The following is an 18,570-nucleotide window of genomic DNA, read 5'->3' on the forward strand; positions in this document are numbered from 1 at the left end:
GTGGTTACCTGCTATGTCTACTGTTGGCATGATCTTCCTTTTCTATCCTCTTTTGAGCTGTTCGTGCCTCCATTGGGCAGCATGATTAGTGGAATTTTGCTTTTTTGTTGTTGCTGTTCTTTTTCATTTTTTTTTAAGTTTTTTATCTTAAGTTTCCAGGTGATTTTATTTTTATTTATTTACTTATTTGAGAGGGAGAAAGAAGCAGAGGGAGAGAGCGAAAGAAAGAATGGACACGCCAGGGCCTCCAGCCACTGTAAACAAATTCCAGATACATGTGCCCTCTTGTGCATCAGGCTTATGCGGGTCCTGGAGAGCCGCACCGGGATCTTCTGGCTTTGCAGGCAAATGCCTTAACCGCGAAGCCACCTCTCCAGCCACAGGTTATAATTTATATCTCCTTTCCCCAGTCCCATTCCACTGGGGGGCCTCCTCAATAGTGTGATTGGCATCCACTGCAAGGGTCATGAAGGCCTCAGTCAGGCTCGGGGTAAGATTACTCCAACCCACCCTGAGGCTCTTGCAATCTTTCTGCCCCTTCTTCCCCAGTGTTTCCTGAGCCTTGGTGGGTGTGTTAGAGATCTGATTTGGTGTTGAATTCTCTGTAGCCTCTGGATCTTCGTTTTGATGAAATTTGAGTAACCATAGTGTATCTCCCAGGAACTGATTTTCAGGCTAGCAGTGAGAGCAGTAGTCTAGTGTGATGTTCTGTGATTTTTAAAATTTTTTATTTATTGGGTTGGGGAGATTGCTCAGTGGTTAAAGGCACTTGATTTCAATGCCTGCTGGTCTGGGTACAATTCCATAGTACCCCATAGAAACAACAGTGATTATGGCTCCTCCTTCTCCCAGCCCTCCCCAGCAACTGTTCTCAGTGTTCTGATGCACAAGGAGTGGAATCCCATCATTGTTTTAATCTGATTTCTTTTTTTTAAATTTTTATTTATTTATTTGAGAGCGACAGACACAGAGAGAAAGGCAGATAGAGGGAGAGAGAGAGAATGGGCGCGCCAGGACTTCCAGCCTCTGCAAACGAACTCCAGACACGTGCGCCCCCTTGTGCATCTGGCTAACGTGGGACCTGGGGAACCGAGCCTCGAACCGGGGTCCTTAGGCTTCACAGGCAAGCACTTAACTGCTAAGCCATCTCTCCAGCCCTAATCTGATTTCTGTAGTAAATGTTACTGAGTGTTTTTCATATATGTGCTGACCATTTGTATATTTTGTTTTTCGAGGTAGGGTCTCATTCTAGCTCAGGCTGACCTAGAATTTACTACATAGTCTCAGGATGACCTTGACCTCATGGCGATCTTCCTACCTTTGCCTTCCAAGTGCTGGGATGAAAGGTGTGTGCCACCACATCCGGCTTATATTTCTTTTCTAATAAATATTTTTCCCAAATATCTTATTTATTTGAGAGAGGACAGGCAGAGAGACAAAGAATGGGCATGCCAGAGCCTTTAGCTGCTGCAAACGAATTCCAGATGTATGTACCACCTCATGCGTCTGCCTTACAAAGGTACTGGGGAATTGAACCTGGATCCTTAGGCTTTGCAGGCAAGCACCTTAACCACTGAGCAATCTCTCCAGCCCTGTATTTCTATTTCTGGAGAGGTATGTTTATATCTTTTGCCTGGTTTGTAACAAGTCATTGTCTTATTGTTGAACTTGAGAGTCCCAAAGACATAGCAGCCCAAGGGCTGAGTAGGCCCAGGATGACAAATGGGTCTGCATTCCAGGGAAGCTTGCCTGGAGATACAGATTTAGGACATGACGTTCCTGAAGATGGCCTTTGGAGGCTGTGTAAATTGAGGAGAGGAGGGCATTCAGGGTGGAGCCGGGGAGCTAGGTATTTTAAGGTTGAGTAAGCCAAAAAGATGGGAAAGAGCAGTCTGAGAGAGGAAGCAAGCCAGGAGAGCAGAGCCTGCTGTGTAGGACAGAGGAAGGCTGCAGGGGACTCCCCCCACCCCAGTCTCACTGAAGCAGGGACTCTGGGAAGGAGCACGGGGCCAGGCTGGACTCCAGTCAGCGGTGCCAACAGGACGCAGCAAGGTGGCCCCCAGGCAGCCGCATCCCCCAGTGGTGGGCTTGGGTAAGGCTTGGATCACTACATCTGCCACCGACCCCGCTAGGAGCTCGTTCTGACGAGTGACAGACACAGGCAGTGTGGTTTGTTCAGGCTGCCATGATGAGGCGCTAAGGCCTCAACGTCATCAGTTACAATTACAGTTCGGTCGGCTGAAAGTCCACCATCAAGGAGTGAGGTGGACTTGTTTCCTTCTCAGGCCTCTCCTTGGCTTCTAAATGCCATCCTTCCCCTGTGCCCTGACCTGGGCGTCCCTGGGTACCAGTCACGCAGGGTAGGATTCACATTAATAGCCTCATTTAACCTAGTGACTTCTTTGAAGATCCTCTCTCCAGATGCAGCTGCAGTCAGAGGTGCTGGGAATTAGGTCTTCAGATTTTGAATTGGGGGGACATATTTCAGCTCATAGCAGAGCCAAGACCCAGTGAGCCACAGGTACTCCGGCAAGAAGCCTGTAGGGAGCACAGTGTGAGCTCTGGCCCTCTGGTGGGCATGTGAGGGCCCGAGGGCTCTGCCTTCCCCTAGGGCTCACCTCGTCTCTCCCACCCATTCCACTACAGGCTCCCCGATCGGCCAGCGACTCTTAGACCATCCAGATGTGAGGAAAATTGGGTTCACGGGCTCCACGGAGGTTGGAAAGCACATCATGAAGAGGCAGGTGAAGGGGGGAGGGAGGGGAAGCCCCCCTGACCCCCATGTCTGCATGTGGAAGGTGTGTGCCAGGAGCTGGGACCTGCTTCCCAGGCTTCAGTGGGCATGGTCGTCCCTCACCACCACCACCACCACTGCCATGTTCAGCACAGACGTTGACTCAGAGAGTGTGTCTGTGTTTCCTGCCAGCCCTTGGGTGGCCTGTGGGGCCTCTCTGTGGTGCCCATTCAGCCCAGCAAGGTCCTGGCTCCATGTTGCTGGATATGTCCCCCTCCCCTAGCACCAAGTGCTTAAGAATCTTGGATGAAAATCACTGTGAGTAACAAAAGACACACTGCTTTCAAAAACTCACACCAAATGTAGGCATTCACAATTTGATATTGATTACAAGTTGAACTGAATATTTTGATTAGTTGGGTTAAATCGAATTGATGACAATCACCCTTCTGTGTCCATGACTTCTATCAAAGGACTGCAGAAAAATGAGTCTTGTCTGTGATGTGCAGAGTGTGTGTGCATGTGCATGTGTTTTCTCTAAGCAATGCAATCTAACAAGTATTTACACAGCACTTGTATTAGATCTTGTAAGTCAGCTAGAGGTGGCTGTAAGTACATGAAAGGGTGTGTGTAGGTAATTTTACAAAAGAGACATCAGCAAAAGGATTTTGATATTCATAGTCCTAGAAGCAGTCCGCCCCAAAGATACCAAGGGATGGTCGTGTTAGCATCAAAGCTGCCGGTTTCTTTTCAGATTCTTTCGCAGAAGCAAGCATACCCCACTGCCTACGTGGCTAGTGCTTGAGGCTTCTACTCAGTGCCTGTGGCGGGACACTTGCAGGACCTCCAGCCACCTCTCAGTCCTGTACTCAGCCTCTAAGGGACTGATGTCTCTTCCTGGCTCTCTGTTCCTAATACATCCTACATACAAGCCCAGGCCTCAGCTCTCTCAGCAGCTCCATGAAGGTCATTGCTCAGGCTCTGCATCTCACACAGGCTGTACCATAGGGCCGCCGCTGGAGCGCTGGCTCTGCTGGAAGCCCCTACCCTATCCCTACCAGGGCTTGGCTTCAGCATCTGCTCTTTGAGTGATGGGTGCAAATAGGAGAGCTTGGAGTTCAGCTGAGCGCCCTGGCCTGCAGGCTATCTGAGGCCTTCCTCTAACACAGGACCGCCTGTCTCTCTCTGCTTTGGGGGTCAACGTATGAGCTTTCAGGGCAGCCCCCCTAGTACATAACAGATCATGGGAGGAAAGGCTCCTCACTGCAGCCCAGAGGCAGAAAGGTGCTCCTTCTCTGAGATCCATCTGAGCCCCTGGCTTCTCCCCACAGCCTCCTGAGCACGGGGCATCTGGAGAAAGGAAGAGTGTAGCAGGGGCCTGGAGAAAGAGCAGTGCAGCTGGGGCTGGGCGTGGTGTTGGAGGAACACAAGTGTGGAGGGAGTGGAGGTGGGGACAAGTGCAGGGCTCAGTCTTGCTCTCTTGAGTCCAGCACACTCTGGACCTGTCCTGACCCCCAACCCGGGGGTCCTCCCTGCTCCAGGGCCCCCAGGCATCAGCCCCAACCCTTGTTTCCCCCAGCTGTGCCCTGAGTAACTTGAAGAAGGTCTCCCTGGAGCTGGGTGGGAAGTCGCCCCTCATCATTTTTGCTGACTGTGACCTCAGCAAGGCGGTGCAGATGGTGAGAGCTGGGCCTAGGGGCTAGGGTGGGATGGGCAGATGGAGGGAAGAGGTGGGGAGACACAGGGACAATAACAGGGAAGATCGGTTCAACGAGATCAGGAAGACCTCTCGATTCCATGGTCCAAGTCCTGTGGTCAACCTAGCCTCAAGAGTTCACCCATCCATGGTGTCACCACAACTATAGCATGGCAGGAAATGGGCTTAGGGCAAGGATGACATGTGCCCTCCAGAAAGTTTTTCCTCTAGAAGTTTCATAACTGTAAGGCTCACTGGGGCCGTGATCCTAAGAGAAGTGTGGAAGGCAGACCAGTCCTGGAGCCCTTGGGCAGACCTTGCTCACAGACCCCGTTCTCCTGGTGGGCATGCGCACACATTCCCAGCTCTACCATAGACTCACTGGGCAGCCACACAGGGCTAGTGCAGTGCCCACTTCCTGGGGTGGCCACAAGGATTGTCATGTCTGAGGGTTTAAAGCAATGGTGATGCATAGCACCTGCCACAAGAGTGTGGGATTGTTCTGAGCGTGTACATTGTCATGTGTGTGATGTGGTACCCTCTCCACTCCTGTGGGGAACAATAGTAGGACCACATTCAAATAGGTGCCCAACCACCCCTCATAGCCCTGTCTAAGCCCCAACCCACATGGAACAGGGATGTGACACACCAGCGCTGTCATAAAGAGGAATCCAGCCTGGCTACGTAGGGAAACCAAAGGAGGCCCAGGACTTGTTCATAAACCCCGGGAACCTGTCAGCGTCCGGGATCTCTGTCCTTGTGCAGGGTGATGTTGCTGGGCTTGCATAAAGCCAAGGCCCGAGCCTGCTGTTAGGTCACACCATCCCAGCTTCTAGGAGAGCCAGGTTTGGCTCTGCACCCCACCACCCACCTCCCACAGTAGGGCCAGGGCTCCCAGAGCATCCCAAAAGCCTTTATTCTCTGCTCTGGCTGGACCTTTCCCAGGGGCCAGGGCTGCTCTTCTCCCAGCCCTCCCCAAGAGAGCCTTGCTGTTGTCTTTGAGCCTCTGTGACGTCGCCCTGCCACCTGCTCCATGCCAATACACTCCTTGGCACCTCTCCAGTCAGCTCCCAAGAAGACTTGGCACCTTCTGGGCCATCCAGCGAGCCCACACAGGGATCAAGGGGCCCAAGCATGCCCAAATTCACTCCCTCTGGTGGACAGCAGCCTTGTCCTGCACAATGAGGGTCCGTCCCTCTCACCACATGGCCTGTGCCTTAACGTTCTCAACTTTTCACCATTATTTCTTGCCTCTTTATAGACTAAAGATGGCATAGGACTTATGTAGCCAGTGCTGACCAAGCCTGGCCTGCAGAAAGAGGGCAGGATGTGGGCATACCTCTCCCTCCCTGAGGAGTCATAGCTCTTGCAGACACCCTGGAATAAGCAGTCTGTGACCCAGCATTCCACCTTTTCTCCAAAGGGCATGAGCTCAGTTTTCTTCAACAAAGGGGAGAACTGCATTGCGGCAGGGCGGCTCTTTGTGGAAGACTCCATCCACGACCAGTTTGTGCAGAAGGTGGTAAGTTCTATACCAGAGCCTGGGCTGGAATGGGGACTACAGGAGGGGAGCCCTTTCTCCCCTCATTGGGAGCCACCCACCCACCTGTTCCTGAGACCCCTGGGGGCTCTCTGGGTTCTTTCTGGGTTTTAATTAGTTCAGGAGGAAATAGAAACATCACTCAAATGACATATCCAAAAAGGACCTGGCTGCTAAGGGACTGGCTCAGTGGTACAGCATCAGCCTAGCATGTTCCAGGCCCTGGGGTCCATCTCCAGCACCAGCAAAATGGAGGGGCCTGTCTTAAGCGCTTCACTAGAAGATGAGCCTGAGGTGAGAACCATGTTTACCAAAGGCAGACCTCAGGGGAAGCCAGGGGAGGGACCAGCTCAGAAGGGCCAGAGCAAGGGAGTGACCTCAGCTCAAGTCCAAGTCCGGCCTGACCCCCACATCAGGAACCCTGGAGCATGAAGTACCCTCTGCAAGTAACCTGGAGTCAAGTAGACTGTCCATGGACTGGAGGGTAGCCACGGGGTACCTGGTGGGCACTGACGTAGCTCACACTAGAGTTAGTGTCTCCGTCAAGCCCAGAACACCAGGACAGAAGTTGGCTCTCTGGGGCGAAGGTATCTTCTTGACTCCTTTAAGGATGTCTCTGTAGTGTTGGGAATGGACCCCAGGGTCTTGGGTATGCCACAGAGCCTCAGCCAGGAAGATCTTTAAGGTCTGGTTTCTTGCTGTCTCTGCTGATTGGCTTCAGTCTCTCTGACCACCCTCCAGATGTGGGGTATGGTGGTGTGTGTGTGGTGAGCTTGACATTCTTGTAACATAAAACCTGGGCGAGAAAGAACTCCTCCCACCGACTGTATTAGCAAAAAGTTACGGGGCAAGATACTGGTTGGCCCAACCTGAGCTCCCTTCCATCCTCGATCCATGCAGTAGTGCCAGGTGGCGGCTGCTGAGGCCGTTGTCATCACTGCAGCAGTCAAGAGCCTGCCTCTATGCCCTGGACAACCAGCTGGAGCTCAGCAGAAATGTGCAGGGATGCTGGGAAAAGTCGCTGGCTCTGTAGAAGATTTGCAGTGTGGTCAGGCATTGGAAAAGGAGGATGGGGTGGCGTGGCTGGTTAGGAGCATTTCCTGGGGCAGATCACATGCAGCCAGCTTGCTGCACTGTGAGAATACCTGAGATAAAAACCACTTATACAGAGGACAGGTTTATTTGAGCTCATGGCTTCATTTATCATTGCGTGGCTCCATAGCTTTGGGCCTGCGTTGAGGCAGGCACATCACCATGGTGGGTAGTGTGTGGCGGAGCAAAACTACCCACTTGATGGCTCTGGGAGACAAAGAGAGAAAGGGGCTGGGGTCACAGTGTCTGCTTTAGGAGCACAACCACGGTGGCTTCACTTTCTCCAGATAGGTCCCACCTAAATGTTCCAGCACCTTCCAACACTGCCACAGTGTGCAACTGAGTCTTCAACACATAGGTCTTTGGGGAAAATCCCTGCTGTAGCACTCTGGTACTGGATCTTAATAATGGGCCCAAGTATGAAGGGCAGTGAGGAAGGGAAAGAAATATTTATTTATTTGAGAAAGAGACAAGAGAGAGAGAGAGCATAGACATGCTAGCCTCTTGCCACTGCACATGAACTCCAGATGCACTTTGTGTATCTGGCTTTACATAGGTACTGGGGAATTGAACTTGAGCCAGCAGGCTTTGCCAACAAGTGCCTTTAACCCCTGAGCCATCTCTCCAGTCTGGAAAGAACTTTCTAAGAGGGACAGTCATGGCTTTTGCTGCATAACAGATGGCTCTCAAGACCAAATGGCCTGACATATTAAGATGCACCTAGCTCATGGTCCTGTGGGGAGCGGAGGCAGGGCTTGCATTCACCTAGGTTTGCTCCCACGTCTGTACTTAGTCTCCAGGCCAGCGGGAAGGGCTCTTCTCTTTCCTGTGGTCTCTCCTACTATAGTTTGTGCTCAGCCTTTTTTTTTTTTAAAAAAAAAGAGGTGTTTATTTATTTATTTGAGACACAGAGAGAGAAAGAGAGGGAGAGAGGGAATGGGCACACCAGGACCTCTAGCTACTGTAAACGAACTCCAGATGCACGCACCACCATGCACATCTGGCTGACGTGGGACCTGGAGAATCGAACCTGAGTCCTTAGGTTTCCCAGGCAAGCACCTTAACTGGTGAGCCATCTCTCCAGCCCGCTCGGGCATTTCATAGTGGGCAGTGACAGGACCCAGGAGTGAGAGCAAAGACTTAGATGAGTCTTGGGGCTTACAAAGTATTTTCATCCCATTCTGCTGGCCAGAGCTGGTCACAGCCAGAGTAGATCCATGGGCTTGAGAAGCAGACTGTCTCCTTGAAAGGCACCGCCAGGAAATGGGTTCATTTGTGGCGAGGAGCTGGCTTGCCTGGCTGAACAGGGCCTCTCACTGTGACAGACCCAGCACAGAAGTAGCTTGGGTAGGACTCAGGCCCACAGACAACTGAAGACAATGTGCTTAGGAGCAGGGGTTACTAAACAGTGTAGCTGGGTGGCAGGGAAGGAGCCAGGGTACTGTCTGGGGTCAGCAAGGGAGACTATCCCACAAGGTGACCGCAGGAACCAACATCCCAGGAATAATTCCCCAAAGAGCTGCAATCCTATACTCAGTCATCTTTTTTTTGTTACCTGAGGCAGGCTGCCTTATGAAGAAAAGAGGTTTCTTTTGAATCACATTCTGGAAGGATGAGAGCCAGCCACTGCCCTGGTCCATTATTGGGCATGCCCTAAGTGTGTGTGGTGATGAGTCTTTCTATGTCCCTGTCAACAAGGAGTTGTTGCAGTGGGGTCCCCCAACAAGCCTTTTTCCAGCTCCCAGGCTTCCCCAGCATCCAGCCTCCAAACCTACCTCCACAGTGGAAACGCTGTATGTCCCCATGTGCAAAGACCCCACAGGCTCCGAGGGGCCCATGCATGGTGGCAGACAGGCTAGGAATAGGACGTGCATGTAAAGGATGAGGTTAGTCGGCCAGGTCAGCCATAGCACTCCAGCTTACTTAGGTAAACTGAAGCGGCAGGTAACAGGCGTCTGGTTTCCAGTCCAACTCATTTTATTTTATTTATTTAATTATTTAAGAGAGAGAATGGCAGAGAGAGAGAAATAGAAAGGGCATTCCAGGGCCTCCAGCCACTGCAAACAAACTCCAGACGCATGTGCCACCATGTGCATCTGGCTTATGTGGGTCTTAAGGAATCAACCCCGGGTCCTTTGGCTTTGCAGGCAAGCGCCTTAACCACTGAGCAATCTCTTCAGCCCAGCAAAATCACTTTGAAGTTGGCTGAAGCAATAAGGAAGGCTTCCCGAAAGAGGAGAGTTTCAAGGTGTTTGCTGAAGTAGAGGAAAACAGAAGTAGGATGGGTGGATTCAGCCTCAGGCCTCTCCTTTCCACTCACTGACCTGCTCTGTCGCTTAAGGCTACTGCAAGCAGGACTGACGTATTCCTAGCCAGATGCAGGCGCAACAGGAATTACACCTGTGCTGTGCCTCACCTGCACCCCCCCGTCACACACCCCCCTCTGTCTCCCACTCACCCTCACCTTGGGGTCTCTGCACATGGGAAATATATAGAGTTCTAGCCTGCAAGGTAGGTTTGAGGCTGGAATCTGGGAAAGCGCAGGAGCCAGGACAGAGGCCTGTGGGGCCATTCTTCAGGGATCCATGGCTGGCACAAAAATTGCAGATGTGGGAGGTGGCCCCCGACGGCCATCATCAGACACTGTGGACTTTCTGTAGGTGGAGGAGGTGGGGAAGATGAAGATTGGCGACCCTCTGGACAGATCCACCAACCATGGCCCACAGAATCATGAGGCCCACCTGAAGAAACTGTTGGAATATTGCCAGCGTGGAGTGAAGGAAGGGGCCACGCTGGTCTGCGGTGGTCATCAAGTCCCTCGGCCAGGTCAGGCAGAGCGTTCTGGCTTACTTGGGTACATGGGAGCATCGGGGACCATGACTCTGGTTCCCAACTCTAACTGGGGGTAGCTGGAGGCCAGTATTTGGGAGGTTAGGCTCAGACCCCACGCTCCCTCTGAAACTGTAACCCCAGTTGCCTTGACTGTAGAGTCACCTGCCGACCCCAGGTCTGGGACTAAGAAGGTGAGGGCTGTCGAGCAGCGACAGTCCCCAGCCCTGGGTCAGTCTCTAGACCGCTGGGCCGTGTTGCTGGCCTGTCTTTTGCACATTCTCAGACACTTGATTTTGGAGCTTCCCTCTCGTCCTTTAGCTGCTGCCACCTAGCAGTTGCTTAGTGGAAGTGTGTGACTTTTCCTGCAGGGAGGTGAACAAACATCTTCACCCCCAGATGGGACTCCGAGGACAGACCAAACAAACGGTTCCACTTATGTCTAGCTTAGTGGACCAGGGCATCTCCTGCAGTTACAGGAGCACGGCGAGGGCTTGCTTACAGGAGCATAGGCAACTCCAAGGCAGCCGCATCATGGAAAAGCCCAGAAGAGCCTGGGTGAGGACCATGAAAGCCACAACCCAGGAGCCCCCCGCACAGCTTTGCAGGCAGCTCCACCAAAGACTGGCCTCTCCCCCGCAACTGCAACCTTAGGGAGGGGCCTTGTTTTATGAACCACCCTCCGCACTCCTCCCTCCAGGAGGGGAAGATTTCCCTTCTGAGGAAGGAGTTACAAAACAGATGGAAAGTCCCGGCGCCCTATCCTCCTGCAGTCTGTTCTGGGCTGTGAGCATGCCTCCAGGGCTCCTCATTGTAGGTCCTTTGCTTGGAGGAGTTTATCCTTATTAGCCATGGTTCAGATCATCCCAGACACAGGCATTGGGCCCACCCATCTGGAACGCCTAACACACAACCAGAGGCCAAGGGAGGCCTCCTCATGCACTTCACTTCAACAGCTATCAATGTCCCAGCCCGGCCCCAGACACACACCTGCCTCCTGTCTCTGATGAAGCCACCCAAAACAGGAGAGTAAAGCCACAGGAACAGGTCCTGTGCTGCCTCCCCATTAACACCACCTGCTCCTGGAACAGGCCTATGCCTGCTCTCCCCATCAGCTCCTTCATAACGGGTGACGAGCCTGCACCAAAGAGGCTCTAGTTAGTGGAAGGATGGGAAGGAAGGGTGAGTCTCAGATGCTTCCTCTTTTTGACTTAATTCTTAATTTTTGAGTCAGGGTCTCACTCTAGCCCAGCCTGTAGTTCCAGGCTGGCCTTGAACATTCAAACATCGTCTGCCTTTTGTGGCCTACATGACTCGCCCTTGATACACTCCACTGTCTATAATGCTGTCTCCAGATGTGTCTAAGCTTCTGCACTCTGTAAATGCTGCTTCTCTGTTTAGCAAACAGTTCCCCACTGTTCTACCATGAGAACAACTTGTCACTTAACTCAAGTGACATTCAGCCAAAAGCCTCCCTGTGTCCCTAGACCAGGAATTCCTTGAAGCCAGAGATAGTGGGACAAGGCATAGAAGGGGGTGGTTGACAAGGTTTGGGGTGGAGGGTAAGAGTTTTTGAAGGTGCTGTTCACTGGCAGGGGCCAGTGTAGCCCCTAGGAGCCAAGAACATGGGTGGAGCACCTCCATCCCCTGGACAAGGAGGGCAGGGGATTTTTGGAACCCAGCGAGGAGCAGCAGACACTCTGGGCTGCCTGTTTTGGGCCAAACCCACCCCGAAGGCAGAGAGAGGGTCTTGGGCCTGCAATGCAGCAGTCAGAGCCAAAATAGCACACAGTACCCTGTGAGCCAGGCCCTGGCCACAGCAAAGAGGGGACCGTCAGGGGCCTGTACCTCCTTTTTACCCTGGGCTACTGTCTCCCATGCAGGTTTCTTCTTTGAGCCAACCGTCTTCACAGACGTGGAGGACCACATGTTCATCGCCAAGGAGGAGTCCTTTGGGCCCATCATGATCATCTCTCGGTTTGCTGATGGGTACGGAATCCTCTTTGCCTCTGGAGGCCTTTTCCACGTGTGACTAGGGTCTCTGCATGGCAGCCAGGAGGGAAACTGAGTCAGAGTGGAAGCTATGGACAAAGCCTGTGGTGGCTTCCTCCCAAGGTCCCTGTGAACAAAGGCAGTTGTCCCCTCCCTGTCCCTCCTGAGCTCCTGTCTCCCTGTAGCTCTCTGGGTGTTTCTTACAGCCCACAAAGTCCTATTCTGATGGTGACCTGCCATGCATTAAATTGTCCCAAAACCATGGTTTGGGATAACAGCAGTGCGGGGGTCAGGTTGGACGGGGTGAGCCCATCAGTTCTACGCCATGTCAGGACTCATTTGACATCATAAGCTGTGGTCACCACGGCTTGGGGCCTCCTGTAGGTTCTTTCCACACAGCAGTATCAGGTAACTGATGGTTTACTGGTGTAACCTGGTTCCCCAAAGTGGCCAGCTCATACTTTTTTTTCTTTTTGGCCTAGCAGTCACCAAGTCCAGCCCAACTAAAAGGAAGAAATAAATTCTACTTGCAGTGGGAGGGGACAATGGCTCTTTGAACACACGCGACCTGCCACACCTTTTTTTATTTTTTTTTCTCTTGCCTGTCATTTTTCAGGTTAGCCCCTGGCCCTTATGGTACCTTTGTGTAACTTGCAAGATTGTTTCTTTCCTTTCATTACTACGGTCACAATGTTACTGAAACTGTCAACATCTACTGATTTAGTAGGTCAGACTCACATGGCGCTGGGTTGTAGGGCTAAGGCTTGGCTTGCCCTAGTGCCCAAAGGCACCTGCCCTTCCAGGCGTGCTGGGCTTCGCTCCTGATTGTAAAGTAAGGCCGATGACCAAGGTCCTGGTGGTTGACTGACTGTTGGCGGGACAGGCCACGCTCATCTCCCTTTAGTTCTCTGCCCCTCTCTCCTCCACTCATATGCTCCGGACTTGCTCTGACCTCAGCCCAGTTTTCTCCTTTTTTAGGTCTCATGTGGCAGTGAGCTTGGGGCTGGGCCCCCATCTGGGGAAGCAGATGCTGGTCCCTCCTTGTCCCAAGCCCAGGGCTGGGGCCCTTCTGAGCCTCCCTCAGGGAGTTCCTCTTGGATTTTTCCCCATAGGGATATGGACGCCGTGCTGTCTCGAGCCAGTGCCACGGAATTTGGCCTGGCCTCTGGTGTCTTCACCAGGGACATCAGCAAAGCTCTGTACGTGAGCGACAAGCTGCAGGCCGGCACCGTGTTCGTCAACACGTACAACAAGACTGACGTGGCCGCGCCTTTCGGAGGATTCAAGCAGTCTGGATTTGGCAAAGACCTGGGTAACCAAACCCTGCCCCTTAGGGCTGCCCTTCATTTAGTCATTCAACAAGCATCTATGAAAGGCCACTGGGTACCAGGCTGTGTCCCAGCTGCTAGGGTGGTACACGGAGCAACATGGCTGCTAGGTGCTGGGTTCTTACTGGGAGGGGGGCATGTCACGCAGTAGCACCTGCCTCCACTTCTCCCGTTATCACAAGGCAATAGGAACCAGGGAAGGCTCTAGAACAGCTTTCCTACATTGGTTCTGTATTCCCCTGCCTATGTGAGAGTCACAGCTCCCCTTAGGGATGACCTGGGTCAGGTATGTGCCCCCCCCCCTCCGGGCCTCAGTTTCTCATCTTCCAGTGAAGAGAGCCAGACTCCCCCACCAGCTTACTCCAGGGGGTCCTATGAGATGAACAGTGTGTAGCCAATTATGTCCCAGCGGCAATGTGCTGTCTTGCAGGGGAGGAGGCCCTGAATGAGTACCTTCGGGTCAAGACGGTGACCTTTGAGTACTGAGACCAGGTCTCCCAGAGCATCAGCCCCTCCCTGGAGCTTCAGTACCCTCCTGTCCCCAGCCGGGAACATAGCATCCTCTCCTTCAAGCCACTGGAGTCCTTTCAGCCTGCGCCCCGTCACCAACAGGACACCCTCCGGACAATCAGAAGTGGCCCTGGGTGGCCTGAAGTGGTGTACAGGGCAAATAAAGGTCATGAACAGAAGCCTGTGTCTTCACTTTGTCTGTGGGCGCCTCTGGGTGGCTGAGGAAGTTGTCACCCTGAGTCAGGGAGTGCACCTCACTTGTAAGCTACAATAGGAGGGGTAACTGCGGTTCTTTGTCAAGTACTGTGGGCCATGCCGAGTTCCAGGTTCTCCACAGTTTACATCTACTTACCCACAGCTGTGTGGCTGCTATGAGCTTGTGTTTCCCTTCCTGTCTGAGCCCTTTGAAGCCCGTTCTGAGCAAAATGACTCACCTGCCAGTGACCCTGGATAGAGTATCAGTGAACAGGCCAGCTGCAGGCCCTCCTTCTCAGGCCTTAGCTCCCAATGGAAAGTTCTGTCCTCCTTGTGACCACCTCACTCCAAGTGGGATGGGAAGGGGACCCTATTTTCCATGCCCTGGGCGTTACAGTAATGAAGCTGCAGCTCCTTAAATGACTATGAAAAATACTCAGCTACCTCTGTGGGCTTGCTCACAGCCTGGAGCCAGCTTCCCTCCTGCTGCCCCTAGCAGAGTCCAGCTGTCCCCCTGGAGGGCTGATGGAATGTCCAGTCTTGTCTCCTGTTCCCTATTAAAGGGAAAGAATGCTCCCTTCTCTTTCACTGGAAGCCTTGTGGACTCAGCTTGGAACTGATCTCCTGAATGACTGGATGGAGATGGCAGCTGCACCGATGTCCACATTTGTCTCTTTCGTGAGCTCTGGGGGTTTTGTCTCTAATGCCTTCATGGTTGAGGCATCGTAGTGAGTCCCAGTGAATGTAGCCTTCCCTTGGGCCTGGGCCAGGCTTTGTGTGGGTTTCCCAGAGTCCCCCAGGGGTCAGTGCTGGCTTCCCTGTGTGCATCCCTTCAGGGCAGAAGAGCCACAAAGCTCCATTCTCAGTCCCCACCGACATGTGAGGGGCTTGCCGCAATGACACCTGGGACCTTGGGTTAGACCGTACATTCTTAGCACATACGGTGATGCAGAGATCTGAGAGTTCACTTTTAGTTCAGATGGAAAAAGACACATATTTTGCATTGCAAACTCTGCTCTTTTACTCACATCCCACAGTGACTTAAAGGTCTTATGCAGGTGGGGTTGTAGCTCAGTGGTAGAAGCTTATCCAGCCTGGGTGAGGCCCTCAATTCTATCCTCAGGACTATAAAGAAAAAAAAATCACTAATAATCTGTGATCATTGGATACAAGCATACTGTACTATATGAATATTAACACATTCCAGGTAAACACAAGTTTTGTAGCCCTATTCTGGCCTTTCTTTTTTCCATATACTGCTTGCCTCCAAACATGATGATAACCCAGATTTCTGGACCCTTTGGTCATTGGGAGAGAGATCTGGGTCTTGTGAGGAGACCTTACACTGGTTCGCTGGGCTGCCTGGGCCGGCTGACTCTTATCCCCTCCTTCTGTGCAGTCAGCTGAACCTATCTTTAGCGCTGGAGTCAAGTCTCCTCGGGCCCTCAGGTCAGTTCTCAGGAGAGGGGGTTCACAGCTGCGGGGTGCTGCCTGTGAGGTTCACAGTAAACCAGGCCCCGGGGTCAAGGCAACGTGTGCATGCCAGCTGTGCCTCCTGTGGCCCTGGAGGTAGCCCCTGATACTGGAAGTTGAGCCAGCTGCTTCTGAACTCTCAGCTTCCTCCCTCCAGACAGAACCAACGGCTTTGCTGAGGGTCCCACAGAGCCCACCAAGAAGCCCAGTAAGTAAATGCGGCCATCGCAGAGGGAACATAGCAATCTTTGGTGTTGCCTATCGGCAGGTTCCGGCTACAGAAAATGTCCAGGTCTTGTGAGAGGGTTTCTGACCAGTCAGGGAAGTGCTTAGCCCTCTAAATTTGGCATGGCCAGCCACTGGTGGGCAAGCCTCAGTTTCCTGCTCTATAAGTAGCAACTGCAATGCGTGCTCTGCCTGCTTCCCAGGCCTGTCATGGTGATGGTATTGCACCACAGTGTGAGCGTGGGCTATGAAATCCGAAGGAAGCGCTGGGGAGATGGGTCAGTGAATAAAGTGCTTCCTGCACAAGCACACATGCCTGGGTTCGAATCCTCAGAACCCACATACAGCCAGATGCAGCAGTGGAAATGTTTGTGATCTGAGCACATCTATAGCAAGGTGGGAAGCAAGAGAATCCCTGAAAAACTCATGGGCCAGCTAACCTGGTGAAGGCAGTGGTAAACAGGGAGAGACCCAGCCAAAAGCAACATGAAAAGTGAGCGCCACAATGGAGGTTGTCCTCTGACCTCTACACACATGCCCACTTTGACATGTGCACACCCATGCCCCCCCTGCAAACCTTATACATCAAAAAATAAATCCAGCCAGGCGTAGTGGCACACACCTTTAATCCCAGCACTCAGGAGTCAGAGGTAGGAGGATTGCCATGAGTTCAAGGCCACCCTGAGACTACACAGTGAATTCCAGGTCAGCCTGGACTAGAGTGAGACCCTACCTTGTCAAAACATAAAATCAGAAGAAATCCATCTGAGGTACTATTACTGTCAAGGCATGAAATTTTTGTTCATGCTCATGGTTTTGAAAATTACTAGTGGGTTCCCAATGACAGCCTTGTCTTCTCAGTGGCTCTTAGCCAGTATGCCCAGAGGCCTTGAAGGGCCTCATCTGGGGCTATGGTGTGGTGAACTGCATCAGGCTTAGCCCTGCCCTGTGCCAGGCAGGGACCTCCTGTGCAGCTGGTGTCAGTGGCTCCCAGAGATCCCTGGGAGGACAGCAGTAAGGATGGATCAACTTCTCCATTTTTATCGTGAGGGCCAGGGATGACCTTGCACACTACATGGACAGGCTGGGGAAAATCATAAGCAAGCTCTGGGGATGTAGGAGGGGAGTTCTGAGGGGCAGCCCTGTGTGGGAGATTCAGGAGGGGACTGATGAAGGACAGCCTTGACCTGAAGCATCTTTGCGTTCATCAGAGACCAAATTTCATTCCTGGAAACAACTCCTGTTTTGTATGTAAAATTGACATTGTAAATTTAATATTAAAAAATCCACAGAATAGTTGTCGTTTTAGGGGGATGGGATGGAGATGCAACAGAGGCCTGAGCCTGCTAGGCAAGCACCCTGCCATGGAGCCACATCCTTAACCCTGAGCAGTGACCATTTAACTACAACTATGTAAGCCACAGCTTCTCCTTCTTTCAACAATCATTCTTCTTTCTTTTTTTTAGAAGAGGGTTTTCTTTTTTGTTGTTGTTGTTTATTTTTATTTATTTATTTGACAGCAACAGACAGAGAGAGAAAGAGAGAGAGAGAGAGAGAATGGGCATGCCAGGGCTTCCAGCCACTGCAAACGAACTCCAGATGCGTGCGCCCCCTTATGCATCTGGCTAACGTGGGTCCTGGGGAATCGAGCCATGAACCAGTGTCCTTAGGCTTCACAGGCAAGCGCTTAACCACTAAGCCATCTCACCAGCCCTCATTCTTCTTTCATTCACCCACTTGCTTGTTTGGAAGAGAGCCTCCTTTCACAAGAAGCCATGATTTTAGGCTCAGGCCAGACTTTGAATCCCTCCCCTGTCATGCAAGGCTGCGTGGCCTTGGGCAGGTATGCACTTCTTGCCACCCATGAAAGGGCATCAGCTATGCACCATTCGAGCTGCAGGAAGGCGTGGGGTTGGCAAAGAGCGCAGCGTACAGAGTTGGCAACTGAAAACTATTTTCCCTCTCTGCCATTGCACCTGTTCCTTCATCTGTGTCATCGGCTAGTGTCCGAAAGTGCTACAGAGGGTCCTCCTGGCACCTCGCTAACAGCTGTGGCTGTCCAGGCCCAGGGCACTCCTGCCTGACTCCAGCTGCAGCTGCCCACAAAGACTGTATGGTATGGAGGGAGTCCCTGAGCAGCAGCAACCTCACCTGAGGTCTGGAGGGAGCTGGGAACCCAGAGATGAATGGATAGACTGACTCTCCAACCTAAGACGGCAGTCCTGTACGTGCAACAGCAGACAGTAGCAAACCTTAAACAATATGGTATTTTTTTTCCTGTACATACACAATTCTGATAAAGCTTTAATTTGCAAACTAAGAATGATAAAAGATTAACAATGATTAGCACTAAAGCAAGTTATAATAATATGCTATAATGAAAAAATCTTGTTTTAAACTTGTTTATTTCTAAAATTTTCCACTTGGAAAATGGGCTGCTGTTTGGATCGCTGTTGCCCACAGACAGCGCAACCACAGAGAAGCTCTGTTCAGTCCTCAACGCCAGGAGATGGGCACCACTTATCCCCTCTGCAGGTGAGGAGACAGATGTCTCATGACTTTCTTGAGGTCAGATTGCTGAGAAAGTCTTAATCCCCCGAGCTTTCCTAATGCCATAGACTGAGTGGCTCAACCAAGATGACACATGTTTTCTCCTTCCCGGACACTGAAGTCTCCAACACTTAGACCTGGAATGTACCCCCAAGACCCATGTGTTAAAAATCTTTGTCCCCAGCTTGGGGCTACTAGGAGGTAGTAGCATCTTTAAGACATAGGGCCTTAAGGGAAGGCCTCTGCTTATTATGGCCATGCCTTCAAAGGGGATAGTGGGACCCTTCTTTTGCTGCCTGACCATGAGGGGAATAACTTGCTCCATTAACACTTCTGCCCTGATGTATAGCCTCATCCAGTGATGAACTGAAGCCTTCAGAACTTGAGGCAAAAATAACCTTTTTCT

The 18,570-nt window shown here is 51.9% G+C and overlaps 2 protein-coding genes across 2 annotated transcripts in view; both read left to right on the forward strand.

The window, feature by feature from the left end:
- Aldh1l1 (aldehyde dehydrogenase 1 family member L1) overlaps positions 1–13,900 on the forward strand; it is a 50,412-nt gene extending 36,512 nt beyond the window's left edge. The window contains exons 17-23 of the mRNA XM_004671680.3: positions 2,647–2,740; positions 4,314–4,413; positions 5,854–5,952; positions 9,723–9,888; positions 11,775–11,880; positions 12,996–13,195; positions 13,642–13,900. Coding sequence (XP_004671737.1) covers positions 2,647–2,740; positions 4,314–4,413; positions 5,854–5,952; positions 9,723–9,888; positions 11,775–11,880; positions 12,996–13,195; positions 13,642–13,697 — 821 coding nt within the window. The 3' untranslated portion in view covers positions 13,698–13,900. The remainder of the gene's footprint in view (positions 1–2,646; positions 2,741–4,313; positions 4,414–5,853; positions 5,953–9,722; positions 9,889–11,774; positions 11,881–12,995; positions 13,196–13,641) is intronic.
- A 1,678-nt stretch (positions 13,901–15,578) lies between these two features.
- Positions 15,579–18,570, forward strand: part of Slc41a3 (solute carrier family 41 member 3) — a 52,134-nt gene continuing 49,142 nt past the window's right edge. Inside the window, exon 1 of the mRNA XM_045152418.1 lies at positions 15,579–15,597. The gene's annotated coding sequence lies outside the window, so the exon portion shown is untranslated. The remainder of the gene's footprint in view (positions 15,598–18,570) is intronic.

The sequence above is a fragment of the Jaculus jaculus genome, chromosome 6 (assembly GCF_020740685.1).
Source record: "Jaculus jaculus isolate mJacJac1 chromosome 6, mJacJac1.mat.Y.cur, whole genome shotgun sequence".
Classification (NCBI taxonomy): domain Eukaryota; kingdom Metazoa; phylum Chordata; class Mammalia; order Rodentia; family Dipodidae; genus Jaculus; species Jaculus jaculus.